Genomic DNA, 17,348 nt, shown 5'->3' on the forward strand with positions numbered 1-17,348 from the left:
GCATATTGTAGGTCAGGTGGTCGCTGACCTACAAGATAAAGCCAAGGGGCATAAAACAATTAACAAGGAAAGTAGAAAATACAGTAATGCTACACAAATGTTACCTCCTCAGGACTCTAAAATGATTTAAAGTTGTAAAGCATTTCAGAGTATTTCTTGGTTGCCTAGCAACATCACAGCGAGAACACAACTTTTTTTTATTTTTTTTTTTAACATTTCTCTGTGTACCAGTTAAATTAACAACATGCAGCATGTCAATTATGGAGCTTTAAAAGTGCTTTTTAAAAGTGTATTTTTAATTTTGTAGAGATCACGTGCCAGCCTGCTTCAAATCCTCCACCATCATCCCTGTCCCCAAAAAACCAAGGCCCACAGGACTAAATGACTATAGACCCATTGCCCTGACCTCTGTGGTCATGAAATCATTTGAGCGTCTTGTCCTGTCCCATCTCAAATCCATCACTGACCCACTCCTGGACCCCCTGCAGTTCGCCTACAGAGCCAACAGGTCTGTAGACGACGCCGTCAACATGGCTCTCCACTTCATCCTCCAGCACCTGGACTCCTCAGGGACCTATGCCAGGATCCTGTTTGTGGACTTCAGCTCTGCCTTCAACACCATCATCCCGGCTCTGCTGCAGGACAAGCTCTCCCAGCTGAGCGTGCCTGACTCCGCCTGCAGGTGGATCACCGACTTCCTGTCTGACAGGAGGCAGCACGTGAAGCTAGGAAAGCACGTGTCTGACTCCCAGACCATCAGCACTGGATCCCCGCAAGGCTGCGTTCTTTCTCCTCTGCTCTTCTCCCTGTACACCAACACCTGCACCTCCAGCCATCAGTCTGTCAAGCTCCTGAAGTTTGCAGACGACACCACTCTCATTGGACTCATCTCTGATGGCGATGAGTCTGCCTACAGGTGGGAGACTGAGCGTCTGGTGACCTGGTGCAGGCAGAACAACCTAGAGCTAAACGCTCTGAAGACAGTGGAAATGATAGTGGACTTCAGGAAGAGCCCAGCCCCACCCACCCCCATCACCCTGTGTGACTCCCCCGTGGCTACCGTGGAGCATTTTCGCTTCTTGGGAACCACCATCACACAGGATCTCAAATGGGAGCTAAACATCAGCTCCCTCATCAAAAAAGCTCAGCAGAGGATGTATTTCCTGAGGCAATTGAAGAAGTTCAACCTGCCAAGGACTATGATGGTGAACTTCTACACCTCCATCATCGAGTCCATCCTCACCTCCTCCATCACCATCTGGTACGCTGCTGCCACGGAGAGGGACAATAACAGACTGCAGCGTATCATCCACTCTGCTGAGAAGGTGATTGGCTGCAATCTTCCGTCCCTCCAGGACCTGTACACCTCAAGGACTCTGAGGCGTGCAGGGAAGATTGTAGCTGACTCCTCCCACCCTGGACACAAACTCTTTGAGACACTCCCCTCTGGCAGGAGGCTGCGGTCCTTCAGGACCAAAACCTCTCGCCACAAAAATAGCTTCTTCCCATCTGCTATTAGCCTCATCAACAAGGCTAGAGAGCCCCACTGTTGCTGATCAATTGCACCAATCACCAGAAAAAATTCCTTGTATGTGAAAACATACTTGGCAATAAAACTGATTCTGATTCTGATTCTGATTCTGATTCAGGCTAGCTGATTCCCCCTGCTGCTAGTCATTATGCTAAAATGAGCTAATCACCTTATGGTCCACAAATTTACTGTTTTATTTCAGACTAACAGCTCCCACCAATGTGGTTTCCAGCACCAACAGCCTGAAAATGATGAGGAGATCATCTCACTACACTACCTGCCCAACACCAAACGCCATGCAGTCAAAGTTAGTGACCAGCTTCTGAACTGGTGAAGCTGCCAGCACTGAGCATCATTAGATGCCGGTATTTGGTTGAATGTAGGTTGTGATGTCAGGTGACCAAAATTCAATGTCAGGACATTGATATTGATGTGAATTTCTAGTCGTGAGCAAAACCCAACCTCTGCTTAACATCGGCAGAACATCACAATGTCAGTTAGAGAATGTTGGGTTTTGACGTCAACCCGATTTATATTTCCAACCAAAATTGAACATCAGTCCGATGTTAGTGGTTAGAGTCAAAGGTCTTTTTTGACATTACATTGATTTTCGGTGCCAGGAAGGCAGGAGAGCAAGAGGTAGATATTCCCCTCAATAGCTGGTGGAGACCAAAAGGAAGCTAAAAGGAAATTCTGTGACTGATGACTAACACTTAGGAAAAAACACTTATTCTTTGGTTAAAGGCTTAAGCTAGCAACTAGCCCACTTAAATAATCTCTAGATCCTCCTTGTTTTCAACACTGTTTTCTTAATTTTCCAACCTTTTCATCAAACACGGCAGTGCCTTAGTTTTTTGGTGGTATGCCTGAAAAAAGAGGTCCTATTTCACAAATGTCGATTTCAGGCAAAGGATGACAGCAGAGTAGATTTCTCGAATGAAGCTAGTTTTCAATGATTCTTAAAGCTACAGAGTTCACATCGCCTTTCTCAGCACGTGTTACACATCACTACAGCCTCCTCTTTCCTTTAGACAGACACAAAACATGTGACCTTCATCTTTGCGCCTTCACTATATTGAAAGCGTGACTGCAACAAAAAGTTCTAGCAAAAGAAGCATTGATTTTAATTTACCATTGATTTCTTTCTAACCCCCTGGGGATTGCTTCTAAACCCCATGAGCCTGGACTAGATGAGGTCAGCCTGATCCCATGGTTATTGGCAGGATGTTATACAAAAGTACTTTACAAAGCCATGTATTGTCCTGTGGGAATTTCATTTCAAGGGAATGAAACAACATCACGCAGTGTACACAGTACCACTGAACGTTCAAAACAACAACGAGCAACAAACTTCATTTAACAATAAAATTTTAACTGTTTTTTTTTAAGATACATAAAAGTCGACTAAACTAAATCTGTTATTACTAAAACATTGCTCTTTGCTGAACTCTTACAGTGACATTTTAAGCAGTGTATACGTCTTTTTTTTTTTTTTTTTTACTTAGCAATAAAGAACAATTGATATTGTATGTCCTGTTTCTCTTGGATTTAAGGTGCCAATATACAACATCAGAAGTGTCAGTTGGATAGTTAATTGGATTCAGAAGCCCCCTACCCCTACACTTTTTCTGATGGCGGAATTTGTGGGTCTGTGACATCCATATCCAGTTCAAGCTGTGGTTTTTACATTTCAGCGGTGAAGCATTTAATGGACCTCCCCTTGCTGAAGTGGGAATCCTCATCCCACACTGACTATCTTAAGGTGAACTGAGCAAATAATCAGATAATATATATTATGTGCACTGTGTTGTGCACTTGTTAGCATCACACAGTATTAGATTGGTTTTCTTTGAATAGATAAATTCAAGGTTAGAAAACTGCAGCATCAAAATGTAAATGTAAAATTGTGTTCATCAGTTGTTAATGTTGCTCACAAACTGTGACTAATTCCTAGTATCTGACCACTGAATCGTGGTAATAACTCTAACTCCCAGAAGCTTTTGGCAGAAGAGACACAGATTTTCAACGGGGCCGCCCTTTCTAAAAATAAAAGCACTCAATGTGATACTTCAAGTCATTTTGGATGAAAGTGTCTGCTAAATACCATTTAGTATATTGTATTGCTCCCATTAATGCAATATGGACTTCACAATCTCACTGCCCATTGACTTCATCCATTCCCAGTGGGCCATCTATCTGTCTATTGACTGCCATTTAGTGTCAACGGGGCCATAACTCGTTACCTGAGTGACGTTTAGACACTCAGCAGCTCGTTACAAAGGTCAGGGGTTAGATGGCTGTTGAGGGGACACCTCACTTTTTCTCCTTCCGCTCCCTGTTGGTTTGTCCACATCATGTTTTCACACGCTCACTGTTTCTTTACAGCTGTGTTTTTCAGTTTCTCTCAGTCTCTTGCTTTATCTGTCGCCTCACTTACCCTCTTTACCTCTCTCTCTCTGTAAGGATGTGTATTAATACACAGACATTTACTGTATAGTTATTAATAAGCATACGGAGTGCAAAAGACCCACTTTAATGAAGTAACTGAAGAAATTCAGTATAGCCCAATGTGCTTTTGCTGTTTCTAGCCTTGGTTGGGCTACTTTGGTTTTGAGACCACTTGTGTGTCTCACTGTGTTCCCTCTGAAATTCACACGTAACCAGACTACACATGTTGAAGAGGTTTGTGTGATATTCCCATCTAAAGCCCTGCATGCATAGCTTGCGTAACTACAATTTGAATTCTGCAAATAGTCTACTGACAAAACCTCATGTTTGTACACAAAAAAACAAACAAACATTAACACAAAGCAAATGGACCATGTACAAATGACCTCAGGCCAAAAGTAACAGAACAGAAGTGCTTCTCCCTGTCCTGAGGCACCCATACCAGGAAGAGTGTTTGCACAAAGTTTACATTTTTCTTTTAGCTTGCTCAGCATCCTTTGTGTTATTTGCATGTGTGTTTGTTTATTGTGTTTTATTTTGGTCACAATTATTTATTTTTTTGGTTTTACAGTTGCTTTTTAATTTGATATTTTGTACGCTCATGAAGCTGTGAAGATTAGAATTTTACTTGACAGCTTCAACTCCAGCATGAACCATGATGAAAATAAAGATTGGGAGGACAGGAGGAAGAAACATGGAGGGTGGGGTTGGAGTGTTTAAAAAACAAAAAAGGGGGAATTTATGTGAGAGAGAGAGAGAATATGTGTGAATGTGAAGATCTGTTTTAGACACAGACAGATGAAAAGATCGAGAGAGAGGGAGAGGGGATGAATTTTTACCATGACTAGCCAAGCGAGACCATTGATTCCACTCCTTACTTGCTGAAACAGAGAAGACAAAATGTCAATCAATCTGGCTCTTTTTTTTCCCTCGTCATGCCTCTTCCCTTTTCTTTCCTCCAACATCACTCAGCATGTCCCCTCTCTTCCGGGACAGGATTTTTTTTCATCTTTCCTTACTGTGGTAAAAATCAAAAGTCATGTTCACTTTTAGCTGTGTTCCTTTTTTTGTGTGATGCAGGGTTTCAAATCCCAGTGCTTTGTACACTGGGGGTTACTTCTCCCCCGTGGCAATTCGGAGCATTGGTTATGGTGAACATACATTCTTCATAAAGGCACAGAACAGACACACTGCTGCTCTTAACCCAATATATGGAAGTGCTTTTGGAAATACACTATATTCTATTTTAAACCAGGTCTTTTTGACAGTTCTGTGTTAATTTATTCCCTGACTTGTTTGTAAATGGATAGTTGCTCTCCATGTAATAGAATAATTGATTCTCTAAGTTGATTGAGCTTTGGTGCAAATTGGTCGTGTCATCAAAACAGGCAGAATCGTCTGTGAACACTCCAACCCACTTTGGTACTAATTTTACAGGGTCACCAGTGATGTCTTTAGAATAGACATCTGGGAGGCCGATAGGGGATATATCACAGTGATCATGACTTCTTGGGAACCTGCATTCAGCCAATCAACGATAGTGGGGGACCAATCCAGTCTGTACACTGTATTATGAAGCAGTCTGGTTCTGGTTTGCTGGATTAAAAATACATTATTAAAAAACATGATGTACAAATAGTTGTCAACATCATTTGTATACTTGAACATTGTGTTGAGGAGGCTGTTTTTTATGGGTTCCTTCACTGAAAACAGGTGTGGACTTGACCATTAGGTAAAATAGGGAACTGCCTGGGGACCACGGCTGATCCCCAGCTGCCAGAGATGTACACAGGCAGCCTGCAGGTACTTCCAAAATGTGCTTAAAGCACTTTTCCCATCATTGTCAACATGCCCCAACCTTCCCACCTCCTTTGCAGGTATACATAATGGATATACTGTACATAATTCCATCTGTAAATATGAAATAGTTTAAAAAGTAAATATTCAACGATACAAGGAACACACCTCAAAAACAACATAATGATTTGTGAAACATATCAGAGATAGCATTTATCTGACAGCTTGCTACTGGTAAACTTGTTCTTATACATTAAACCATCCAGTCATATATGAATTATTTAAATAAGGCCCATCATAATGATATCTGAAGTAATCGTATGTAGATTTTGTTGATCACTCTTTTTCTGGGATTAGCCCCCCCCCCCCCCCCCCCAAGTTGTTGACTAAAACCCTATGCAAATATGACTGTTGATGCCTCCAGGGCTGAGTGTTCACAGTGTGAAGTACCTTCCTCAACAGTGAATGATCTGCACTTATCCAGCCATGTTTTGTCTTGATCTGTCTTGCATTTTTCTTACGTTTAGGGGAAACTATCTGACATTCATAACTCCTCAGTTTGTTTGGTGACATAGAGAGGATTGTTGATGCCTTTACCTCATCTCACTGTAGTTACTGCTTTACATCGCAATCAAGAGAGAGGATGCGTCTGCATGTTCAGATATTTGACCATCTGATTAACTCTTTGTTGGCTTTAGTTCATAACTGATGTCGGGATTTTTGTTTCATTTTGCCTTGATATTTATCAAACCTGTTAGTTTAACAAACATGCAAAGCCTGAGGTCCTAAGGCAGCAGAGCTTTCACTGGTGTTCCTCAACTGTTTTGTAACTTTGTTTTGGCTGTTACAGTTGGTAATTTGAGCATTGCAATATTTCACCGTCACATGAGAGTAATCATAATGATAGCCTAATAAAAGAGAATGAACTGAGGTTGTTAGGGTTTAGTGTGTCCTCATAAAAACAGTAAACCCACTCTACTCCCATTATACAGCTATGCATCAGTGAAGGACAACTTTTTAGCTGCATGAACATTAATAGCATTTCTCAGACCACTGTTTTATCAAGTTTGGTTCATCTGTCCATTTATGAAAGACTGAGGTTTTTCCTATTGTGCATTTAAGTGAGTGATGACACAGACATGTTGAGTCATGCAAATGTGTACATTTGCGCACACAGGTGGACAGGACGGTCACCTGTCTGAAGCCCCTCCCTCCATCTCTGTAGCTCTATAAAACCGTCAAGCTTGTCTGACATTTCAAACCTCCTGTCACTCTCTGAAGACTGAAGATGAAGCTTGCTGTGTTTGCTTCCCTGCTGGTGGTTTTAACAGCCCAGGCTGTAGCTGCTTCATGTGTTGGTAAAACCGTGGACGTGTGGGTGGCAAACGGCCACGGACTCACAGGAGATGGACTTCAAGACCCGGATCCCTATGTTAAGGTGAGTTGTTGGCTGTCTGTCTCAAATTATAACCAGAGATAAAATGGTGGAGGCCAATAGTGTTTTTGATGCAGCGTGCTACTTTATTGTATGTGTAGTAAACCTACGTGTTGTCAGTTGTGTATGGATGTTAGAAATTGGCAAGAAAACTGAATTGAAAACTTTGTAATTTCACTAAAATAAAAGGATATATCACTTGTGTTTGTGAGTGCATAGTTATTCTCCATCTGATCATTAACAACAGTTAACATTTCCCTCATTTGATCTAACAGGTAACAATTGGCGATGAGACCGAAAAAACCAGAGTCATTCATTCAAATGCCAACCCAGGCTGGTGGCAGAAGTTCCAGTTTTACAGCGTCACCAGTGACTTGATGAGAATCGATGTCTGGGAAGCTGACGAGGGACTCCGTGGTGATGATGACCACCTGGGAACCTGCATGGAGCCCATGAAGTCAGACGGTCGCAGTTATCACACTGTACAGTGTGTTGTGAAGGATGGCGGTTTTGTCAAAGTCTTTTACAAGTGTCACTAAATGTAACCTGCTGTTGAGAATGAAACAGTACATTCTGCGCAATTATAACTTCACTGGAAGATGGAATTCTGTTATAAATGAATAAATGATTAATAAAATCAAAAGAAAAACTTCATATTTGTCTTGAATTCATGTTTGTTAGATCACTTACACAAGGAATGAAATGCTCTAAAGAAAACAAAGGAAAGATAAATGTAGTTGGCTCTAGTTTCCCGAGTTGAGAAATGGAGCTAGGCAAGGTCAATTACCTGGCTCGGCTGCACTGATTTTTGCAGTTTTAGTGATCATCAACATTGCCGCTTTGATAATAGTAGTAATAGTAATAGAAACCTAGTTAGAAAGAAGGGGAGATGACAGGTTGTTGTTACTATAAAATCAAAAATCTGTCTCTTGCCTGCTAAATGCACCACTATGTTCACCTGCTAGTCTCTAATGTTGTGTCTCTCCATTTGGTGCTGCACCGGAAGTGCAGAGTGGATTTTTCAGAGCTTTTTACTTTATAACAGCTGCCTGCTGCAGCTGGAAGCAGGGTTAATAAGCACATAGAGTTAAAATGCACTGCAGAGCTGCAGAGTAGGGTCAACTTTCTGTGGGTTCATCCCCACAAGCTCCTCTGTTCCCATTACACAGTCATTTAATCCTTTGTTAAGATGAAATATTGGTCAGTGCAGCTTTAACCTTACATGTCACCCATGATTCAGATGCCTCTCAAACTTCTGCAATCCACTGAAATAACATACAAACATGAATTTAGTGGATCGCTGACTTGGTCTCATTGATTGCTGATGACAGCTTTTATGGTCTAGGTAGTGTTTTCACCCCCTGTCCCAGTGTACATATAGTGTGTCTTGTGGGGGTTTACACAAATTACCACTATATTGACTCCCCATTACTGTAGTACCTGTATGGCCCCTCTTCAGCCAGTTGATGGCTATGATCTTTGCCCATCTTGTCTTATCCTCGAGCACCTGAGGGAGAGCCTCTCAGAGCACCCTTGCATGAATTTCAGTTTCATCCCTCGGGCATTGCAGGCTGTCAGGCTGGCCAAGGTGGAGCAATCACTTGGTGAAGAGAGTCTCCCCTCCACAGACCAGTTGCCTCCAGCTCAACCTATCCATCTCAGGCATAAACAGGTTGAGGCAGCTGCAAATGCCCCTTCCAGAAAGAGGGCTTGATCTGAGAAGGGAAGGCTCTCTACTCAGGTGGAGCAGGTATCAGCCAAGCTGACCCAAATTAAATCTCTTCTCCTGACCCTGTATCATGGTGTTCAGAGGATCCAGAGACATCTGTTCCGCCCATGCCTGAGTCATTACCAGAGGAAGACGTCGTCTCAGTGGCAACCTTTGCCACCCTCTTTAACAATGACCTGGAGAAGGGGGTCCCATGTTTTGGAGCCAGGCTCTCGCTCTTTGGAAAGAAGTTCCTTGGATGACGTGGGCTGTCATCCACATGGCCCTAGGTTGTCTGCAGCTGGACATGCCTTTTAGCACCTCTTTTAGATGCAGGCCAAGAGGACCTGCAAGAGGCATGGAAGAGGACCCTCTGCAGGTCCCATTGAAACTGGGGAAGCTGTTCAGTTCAGCAGCTATAGAGGCACTAGATCATGCTATCCAGCCTGGGAGGATCAAATGATAGCTCTTAGGTCTACAGGGAAATGGCCCTTCCTGGCAGGCAAATGGGTTCCTCTACTTCCCCCAAGCCCTTTCCCTACCATCACCAACCGACCAACCATGCCCTATTTCCCCATCTTACATCAGTGGCTACCGTGGGCCTCAGCACCCCGCTGCTCAGAGGGCAGTGCCTTTTGTGGCCCAGCTTGCTTGCCTTCCCAACCACCTCATGGGTGGCCCCTAAGAGAGTGCCCTCAAAAACCATATGTTCTGTGGCCTCATGGGCATCTTCAGGTACATTTTCTAGGTTCCACATCCTCTAGATGTGGTTTATCTACCGAGTTCCTCTGCATCGACACTGCGAGGTATGGACTCCCGATTCCTCCTTGTGACTTTGTCGGTATTCGTCATCCAGTGATTAAAGCAGCACCTCTGTTGCTGCTTGCGTTTAGTTGTGTACATAGTGTACATTAAAGAGTTTACTTGTCTTGCCAGTCTTCCAGGTAGGTAGCTATTCAGATTGTTGTCTGTTCAGCTCAGTTTCCTATGAATAGCATTATTATACATTCACCACTAATGCTGAAAATCTTTGTAAACTGCAGGTGCTAGCTGAGAAAACCAAGTATCTGATTGTTTGGGTGGTTGATGGTGGTTTAAGACCTTAGAGATTGAAGCTGGTGAGCAGCACCAGTCCTGTCTCACACTATTTCGTATTGATGATAATCATTCTTGCTATTGAGTATTAGATCAGACAAGGAGCGCTTGTCTGATCAGGCTGCACAGGGTGCTTTTAGCTAAATGCTAATGTCAATAGATGAATATGTAAATGCATGCACCTAACAAAATAATTAAAACATAATGAAATTTTTAAAATATATCAAAACGAATGATTAAATTATGTTCCAAGAGGTGGAGGGAGGTGTCTCTTTTTCTTTGTCAAACAAACATTTAATGTGTGGAAATTTGTAAGTTACTGAGCAAAGCCACCATTTGCGAACATGACTGCTGATGCCATGGTTGAGTGCTCACAGAGTGAGGTACTCTGCTGAACAAGCCACGCTTGGACTGTTTTACACTGTTCTTACATTTAAGGAAAAGAATCTCACACTAACTTATTAAATATTTGGTGATGGTGAGAGAATTATTAATGCAGTCATCTCATCTATATCTTAACAAGAAAAGCAATGCATCAGTATTCTCAGAAAGTTGCAGGAACCAAGAGCAGAGAGACCACGTCCATTTGATCAGCTCTTTGTTGGCTTTGGTCGATAAGTGATGTCAGGATTTTATTATGTAAATTTGATGGTTCTGTGCTGTTTGGCCTCTGGATATTTATCTGACCTTTAACCTTTTTACAAACATGCAAAGCCTAAAGTCATAAGGCAGGAGAGTGGTGATTGTTGTTTCTGAACTACTTTGCAACTTTGTTTTAAAAGCTGTAAGAGTTAGTAAATTGAGCAACCCAGTCTACTCCCATTATACAGCTGTTCATCAGTGAAGGACAACATTTTACCTGCATGAACATTAATAGCATTTCTCAGACCACTGGTTTGAGTTTGGTTCAACTGTCCAGTCATGGAAGACCTACTTTTTTGTCATTGTGCATTTAAGTGAGTGATGACACAGACATGTTGAGTCATGCAAATGTGTACATTTGCGCACACAGGTGGACACAACGGTCACCTGTTTAAAGCCCCTCCCTCCATCTCTGTAGCTCTATAAAACCGTCAAGCTTGTCTGACATTTCAAACCTCCTGTCACTCTCTGAAGACTGAAGATGAAGCTTGCTGTGTTTGCTTCCCTGCTGGTGGTTTTAACAGCCCAGGCTGTAGCTGCTTCATGTGTTGGTAAAACCGTGGACGTGTGGGTGGCAAACGGCCACGGACTCACAGGAGATGGACTTCAAGACCCGGATCCCTATGTTAAGGTGAGTTGTTGGCTGTCTGTCTCAAATTATAACCAGAGATAAAATGGTGGAGGCCAATAGTGTTTTTGATGCAGTGTGCTACTTTATTGTATGTGTAGTAAACCTACGTGTTGTTAGTTTTATATGGATGTTAGAAATTGCCAAGAAGACCAAATGAAAACTTTGCAGTTTCACTAAAATAAAAGGATATATCACTTGTGTTTGTGAGTGCATAGTCATTCTCCAGCTCATTATTTTAAAGAAAACAATTACCATTTCTCTGATTTGATCTAACAGGTGACAATTGGCGATGAGACCCAAAAAACCAGAGTCATTCATTCAAATGCCAACCCAGGCTGGTGGCAGAAGTTCCAGTTTTACAGCGTCACCAGTGACTTGATGAGAATCGATGTCTGGGAAGCTGACGAGGGACTCCGTGGTGATGATGACCACCTGGGAACCTGCATGGAGCCCATGAAGTCAGACGGTCGCAGTTATCACACTGTACAGTGTGTTGTGAAGGATGGCGGTTTTGTCAAAGTCTTTTACAAGTGTCACTAAATGTAACCTGCTGTTGAGAATGAAACAGTACATTCTGCGCAATTATAACTTCACTGGAAGATGGAATTCTGTTATAAATGAATAAATGATTAATAAAATCAAAAGAAAAACTTCATGTTTGTCTTGAATTCATGTTTGTTAGATCACTTACACGAGGAATGAAATGCTCTAAAGAAAACAAAGGAAAGATAAATGTAGTTGGCTCTAGTTTCCCGAGTTGAGAAATGGAGCTAGGCAAGGTCAATTACCTGGCTCGGCTGCACTGATTTTTGCAGTTTTAGTGATCATCAACATTGCCGCTTTGATAATAGTAGTAATAGTAATAGAAACCTAGTTAGAAAGAAGGGGAGATGACAGGTTGTTGTTACTATAAAATCAAAAATCTGTCTCTTGCCTGCTAAATGCGCCACTATGTTCACCTGCGAGTCTCTAATGTTGTGTCTCTCCATTTGGTGCTGCACTGGAAGTGCAAAGTGGATCTTTCAGAGCTTTTTGCTTTATAACAGCTGCCTGCTGCAGCTGGAAGCAGGGTTAATAAGCACATAGAGTTAAAATGCACTGCAGAGCTGCAGAGTTGGTTCAACCTTCTGTGGGTTCGTCCCCACAAGCTCCTCTGTTCCCATTACACAGTCATTTAATCCTTTGTTAAGATGAAATATTGGTCAGTGCACCTTTAACCTTACATGTCACTCATGATTCAGATGCCTCTCCTGTTGCTTCCACTTGTTTTTTGTATGGTTTGCAGCGGGGGTGTCCAAACTACGGCCCGCGGGCCAACTGCGGCCCGTGGACAGCAAATTCTGGCATATGGCCCACACATGAAACTTGGCTTGACTGTATTGCATTTATTAGTTCTAACACCAGGTGGAGCTACTGAGTTGAACAAGGCAGTTTCTCCATAAAACAAAGTGACTCAAAGAAGAATTTTGCCACAGGGGACCAAAAATGGCAGAACCAAAGAAACGCTATGGCTAAGTTGTCACTCCGTGCTGCAGCGGTTTTATTCCCTGAGATCAGAAATTGACCAGTTACGCAACTTCAATGTTTCGCACTTCCCCACATTGTCCGAAATCAAATCTGCTTTTCCAAAGGCCGATCTCTCTGATCAAAAGGAGCAATGTGTGTCTGTGATCACCTCTCTCATAGCAAAATTTTCTCAGTGCTTCCCAGATTTTTCTGTTGAGAAAGAAATCGAGTAGTTCTCGACTCCTTGATGGACGCAGAAGAAGTAGAAGAGAGTCTGCAATTAGAACTTATCGAAATGCAGTGTGATGATTCTCTGAAGAATCAACATCAGCTTCTCTCCTTACCTGACTTCTACCGGAGCGTGGAAAAGTTTCCTCTGATGAGACGCCACGCAAAACGTATGATGAGTCTGTTCGGCTCAACAGCTGAGATCATTTTCTCTGATGGCTCTGAACAAAAGCATATTGAGGACCAAAATGACTGACAACCATCTCTGTGATGTTCTTCGCATCTCAACCACCAAACTGACTCCCGACCTGCCAGCCATCCTGCAGTCCACAGCGCAACGCTGTTCCCCTTATAGGGGAGTTAAAATATATTACACAGTATCCATGTGTTAATAAGCCCAATTACTTGATAAATTTAGTCATTTTATGTTGATAACATTTTCTAACAAATGTTAGTTGATCTGTTAACAAGCCAAACAACTGTATAACAAGCTTGAAATATTTACAGTACAGGGCCCAGCTGTTTGTATATTTTCCATATGTGGCCCTCGGTGAAAAAAGTTTGGACACCCTTGGTTTACAGTTTCACACCTAATTCTGCAATCCGCTTAAATAACATAGAAACATTAATTTAGTGGATAGCTCAGGAGAAATATGACATTTCCATATGGCTAAGTTTACCATGTTTGAAAATCAAAGAGAGAAACTACAGCCTAGGAGTGGGCTGGGGCAAAAAAGTGGCCCAAGACTTTGTCCTGGGTCAGCCCACTCTCCGGACAAAGCATTTGTATTTTAATGCTCAAGAAATTAGCCATTAAAATATATTCTCAAAACTAGAAACACCTACTATATCTGGCTCTCTTCAAGTGCAGTTATTACCTCATTTGAACCCTTGATTACAACAAATAAATTATAGCATATGAACCTACTGGCTGTACGGACAGCATTTTTATTGTGTCATAGTTTCATTAAAGAGAACATTTTTCAGACATTCCCAGTGAGAGAAAGGGTGAAAATAAAGCAAGACAGGGCCATGGCCCCAAAATCACTGACTCCATTCCTGGTGCTAGTGGTGGCGTCAGTCGTTGTAGTGAGAGGCTAACTTCAGCCGGACAGTAGCTGCAGCAGGTTGAGAAATACAAGGCCAAGATTGATCATTTTAGCAGTTTTTGTTTCATTAAACCCAGATCTGACTTATGGGTAGTATCTGAGCTAATCAAACAAAAAACAGTAAGCCATCATATTAATGTCTCATTCATACTTTACTTAAATGTTAGCTCCCTCATTTGCGACTGATATGGCTAAAAAGCAAGCTAGCCTTATCATCATCAACGTTACCATGTCACTGGTGCTTTGCCTGGGCTTTGAGGGCTGTGCTGGCTCTGACTCTGCTGTTTCACTGTTGCCCTCATCTCTGCTGTCTGTCTCATTGGGCTCTCACCCATGTCACCACTAGTACATCATAGCTTATTAATATTTGGTGACAGACAGAGGGTTATTGATGCCTTCACCCCGTCTCATCTTAGTTATCTCTTTAAATCACAAACATGAAAAAGAATGTGTCAGTATGTTTGGATAGTTGCCCATTTGATCAACTGTTTGTTGGCTTTGGTTCATAACTGATATCAGGATTTTACTGGTAAATTTGAAGGTTCTGTACAGTTTTGCCTCTGGATATTTATCTGACCTTTAACCTCTTTACAAACATGCAAAGCATGAAGCCCACAGGCAGGAGAGTTGGGATTGTTGTTCTTCAAGTATTTTGTAATGTTTGTTTTGAGAGCTGTTACAGTTGGTAATTTGAGCATTTCAATATGGCTCTGTGACATGAGAGTAATCATAATGATAGCCGAATAAAAGAGAATAAACTGAGGTTGTTAGGGTTTAGTGTGTCCTGATAAAAAAAGTAAACCCACTCTACTTCCATTACACATTACACATTACACAGGACGACCATTTTACCTGTACATTAAGAGTTTTCCTCAGACCACTGGTTTATTAAGTGAGATCGAACTGTCCATTTATGGAAGACTCATTGTGCATTTAAGTGAGTGATGACACAGACATGTTGAGTCATGCAAATGTGTACATTTGCGCACACAAGAGGACACGACGGTCACCTGTTTGAAGCCCCTCCCTCCATCTCTGTAGCTCTATAAAACCGTCAAGCTTGTCTGACATTTCAAACCTGTCACTCTCTGAAGACTGAAGATGAAGCTTGCTGTGTTTGCTTCCCTGCTGGTGGTTTTAACAGCCCAGGCTGTAGCTGCTTCATGTGTTGGTAAAACCGTGGACGTGTGGGTGGCAAATGGCCACGGACTCACAGGAGATGGACTTCAAGACCCGGATCCCTATGTTCTGGTGAGTTGTTGGCTGTCTGTCTCAAATTATAAAATGGTGGATGCATTGCGCTACTTGTCTATATTGTATGTGTTGTAAACGTGCATGTTGTAAGTATATTGACATTGGCAAGAAAACTGAATTGTGAATCTTGCATAGGGATGATTCAACAGCTGCTCACATTTAAATTGATGCCTAAATTTCATCCACCCATTTCACTAAAATAAAAGAATATATTACTTGTGTTTGTGAGTGCATAGTTATTCTCCATCTGATCATTTTAAATAAAACTATTAACATTTCCCTGATTTGATCTAACAGGTGACAATCGGTGATGAGACCCAAAAAACCAGAGTCATTCATTCAAATGCCAACCCAGGCTGGTGGCAGAAGTTCCAGTTTTACAGCGTCACCAGTGACTTGATGAGAATCGACGTCTGGGAAGCTGACGAGGGACTTCGTGGTGATGATGACAACTTGGGAACCTGCATGGAACAACTGAGATCTGATGGTCAAGGTTATCACGCTGTACAGTGCGATGTGAAGGACGGCGGTTTTGTCAAAGTCTTTTACAAGTGTCACTAAATGTAACCTGCTCTTGACAATAACAAGTGAAGAAAAAACACTTTGTCTTTGAAATGTTTGGTGGCAGAAGAAGCAATTCAAAAATCCCATACACTGTCTAACTTAAAATAAACAATTTATTTTCAACATTTGAGTGCTAGACCTTCACTGGGCTATTGGTTTTATAACAATGAAGAGCCATCTTAAATAGGAGTGGCTGTAAGCCTGCAACCAATCACATCACCCAATGTGCAACAGAAAGTAAATTAATAAATGTTAGTTCACAATATAACATTTTCTGATATCACACTAAAGGGTAGAAGATTAAAAACTCCATGTAGAAACAAACAAATGTACCCTTAAATGTTTCCACATTGAAGGTATTGGTAAATTACTATAAAATGAATGCTTTAGGTGCATAAGCCACTTAAAGTAATAAACTCATACAAAGATCCCCTCCCAGATGTTACAGGTTATATGTGAAGAGATGAAAAAAAAATTAGTAGGAGATAACAAGTACACATTCGTTCAGATCTCTTGGTTTGGATTAGGTCACTTATCTAATATACCTCTACTGTGTCATGGTTGTAAGTAGGTCCTCTCAACAGGATTCTCAAGGCCACAGAAACAACCTCAGTAAAAGAAATGCACATCTTTTACATTGGTGAGTGAACCTAAGATGGCATAAAGAAAAAACATCAATCAAGAATGTACTTCAACCAGAAATCCAGCATGCAAACCATAACAGGCCCCAACGTTCCAAAGATTTATTCAGCATCAATGCGCACATGTCCACATAAATGGGAACAGTCAGGTCACATCACATTTGAAGAAAAGCCAGAAGATATATATATATATATATATATATATATATATATATATATATATATATATATATATATATATATATATATATATATATATATATATATATACACTATATTGCCAAAAGTATTCACTCAACCATCCAAATATTTGAAATCAGGTGTTCCAATCACCTCCACCACAGGTGAAGAACATACATCATCAGGTCAAGAACATACATCCCAAAGTGCAATGCAAAGCATTGGATGCAGTGGTGTAAAGCACGCCGCCACTTTACTCTAGAGCAGTGGAGACAGGTTCTCTGGAGTGACAATTGTGCTTCTCCATCTGGCAATGTGATGGACCAGTCTGGGTTTGGCGGTTGCCAGGAGAACGGTACTTGTCTGACTGCATTGTGCCAAGTGTAACGTTTGGTGGAGGGAGGATTATGGTGTGGGGTTGTTTTTCAGGAGCTGGGCTTGGCCCCTTACTTCCAGTGAAAGGAACTCTTATTGCTTCAGCATACTAAGAAAGTTTGGACAATTCCATGCTCCCAACTTTGTGGGAACAGTTTGGAGATGGCCCCTTCCTCTTCCAACATGACTGTGCACCAGTGTACA

At 41.8% G+C, this 17,348-nt stretch overlaps 1 protein-coding gene across 1 annotated transcript; it reads left to right on the forward strand.

Moving 5' to 3' along the window:
* The first annotated feature begins 1,648 nt into the window (after window positions 1–1,648).
* Window positions 1,649–16,071, forward strand: LOC139624482 (perforin-1-like). The gene is made up of 4 exons (XM_071483630.1): window positions 1,649–7,214; window positions 7,487–11,287; window positions 11,564–15,381; window positions 15,682–16,071. The coding sequence occupies exons 3-4, from the start codon at window positions 15,232–15,234 to the stop codon at window positions 15,943–15,945; spliced, it is 414 nt and encodes a 137-aa protein (XP_071339731.1). The 5' UTR covers window positions 1,649–7,214; window positions 7,487–11,287; window positions 11,564–15,231; the 3' UTR covers window positions 15,946–16,071.
* The last annotated feature ends 1,277 nt before the right edge of the window (window positions 16,072–17,348 follow it).

This window comes from Trachinotus anak, unplaced genomic scaffold (assembly GCF_046630095.1).
Source record: "Trachinotus anak isolate AG129_WGS33_773 ecotype Australia unplaced genomic scaffold, CSIRO_AGI_Tana_v1 ptg000008l, whole genome shotgun sequence".
NCBI classification, from domain to species: Eukaryota; Metazoa; Chordata; class Actinopteri; order Carangiformes; family Carangidae; genus Trachinotus; species Trachinotus anak.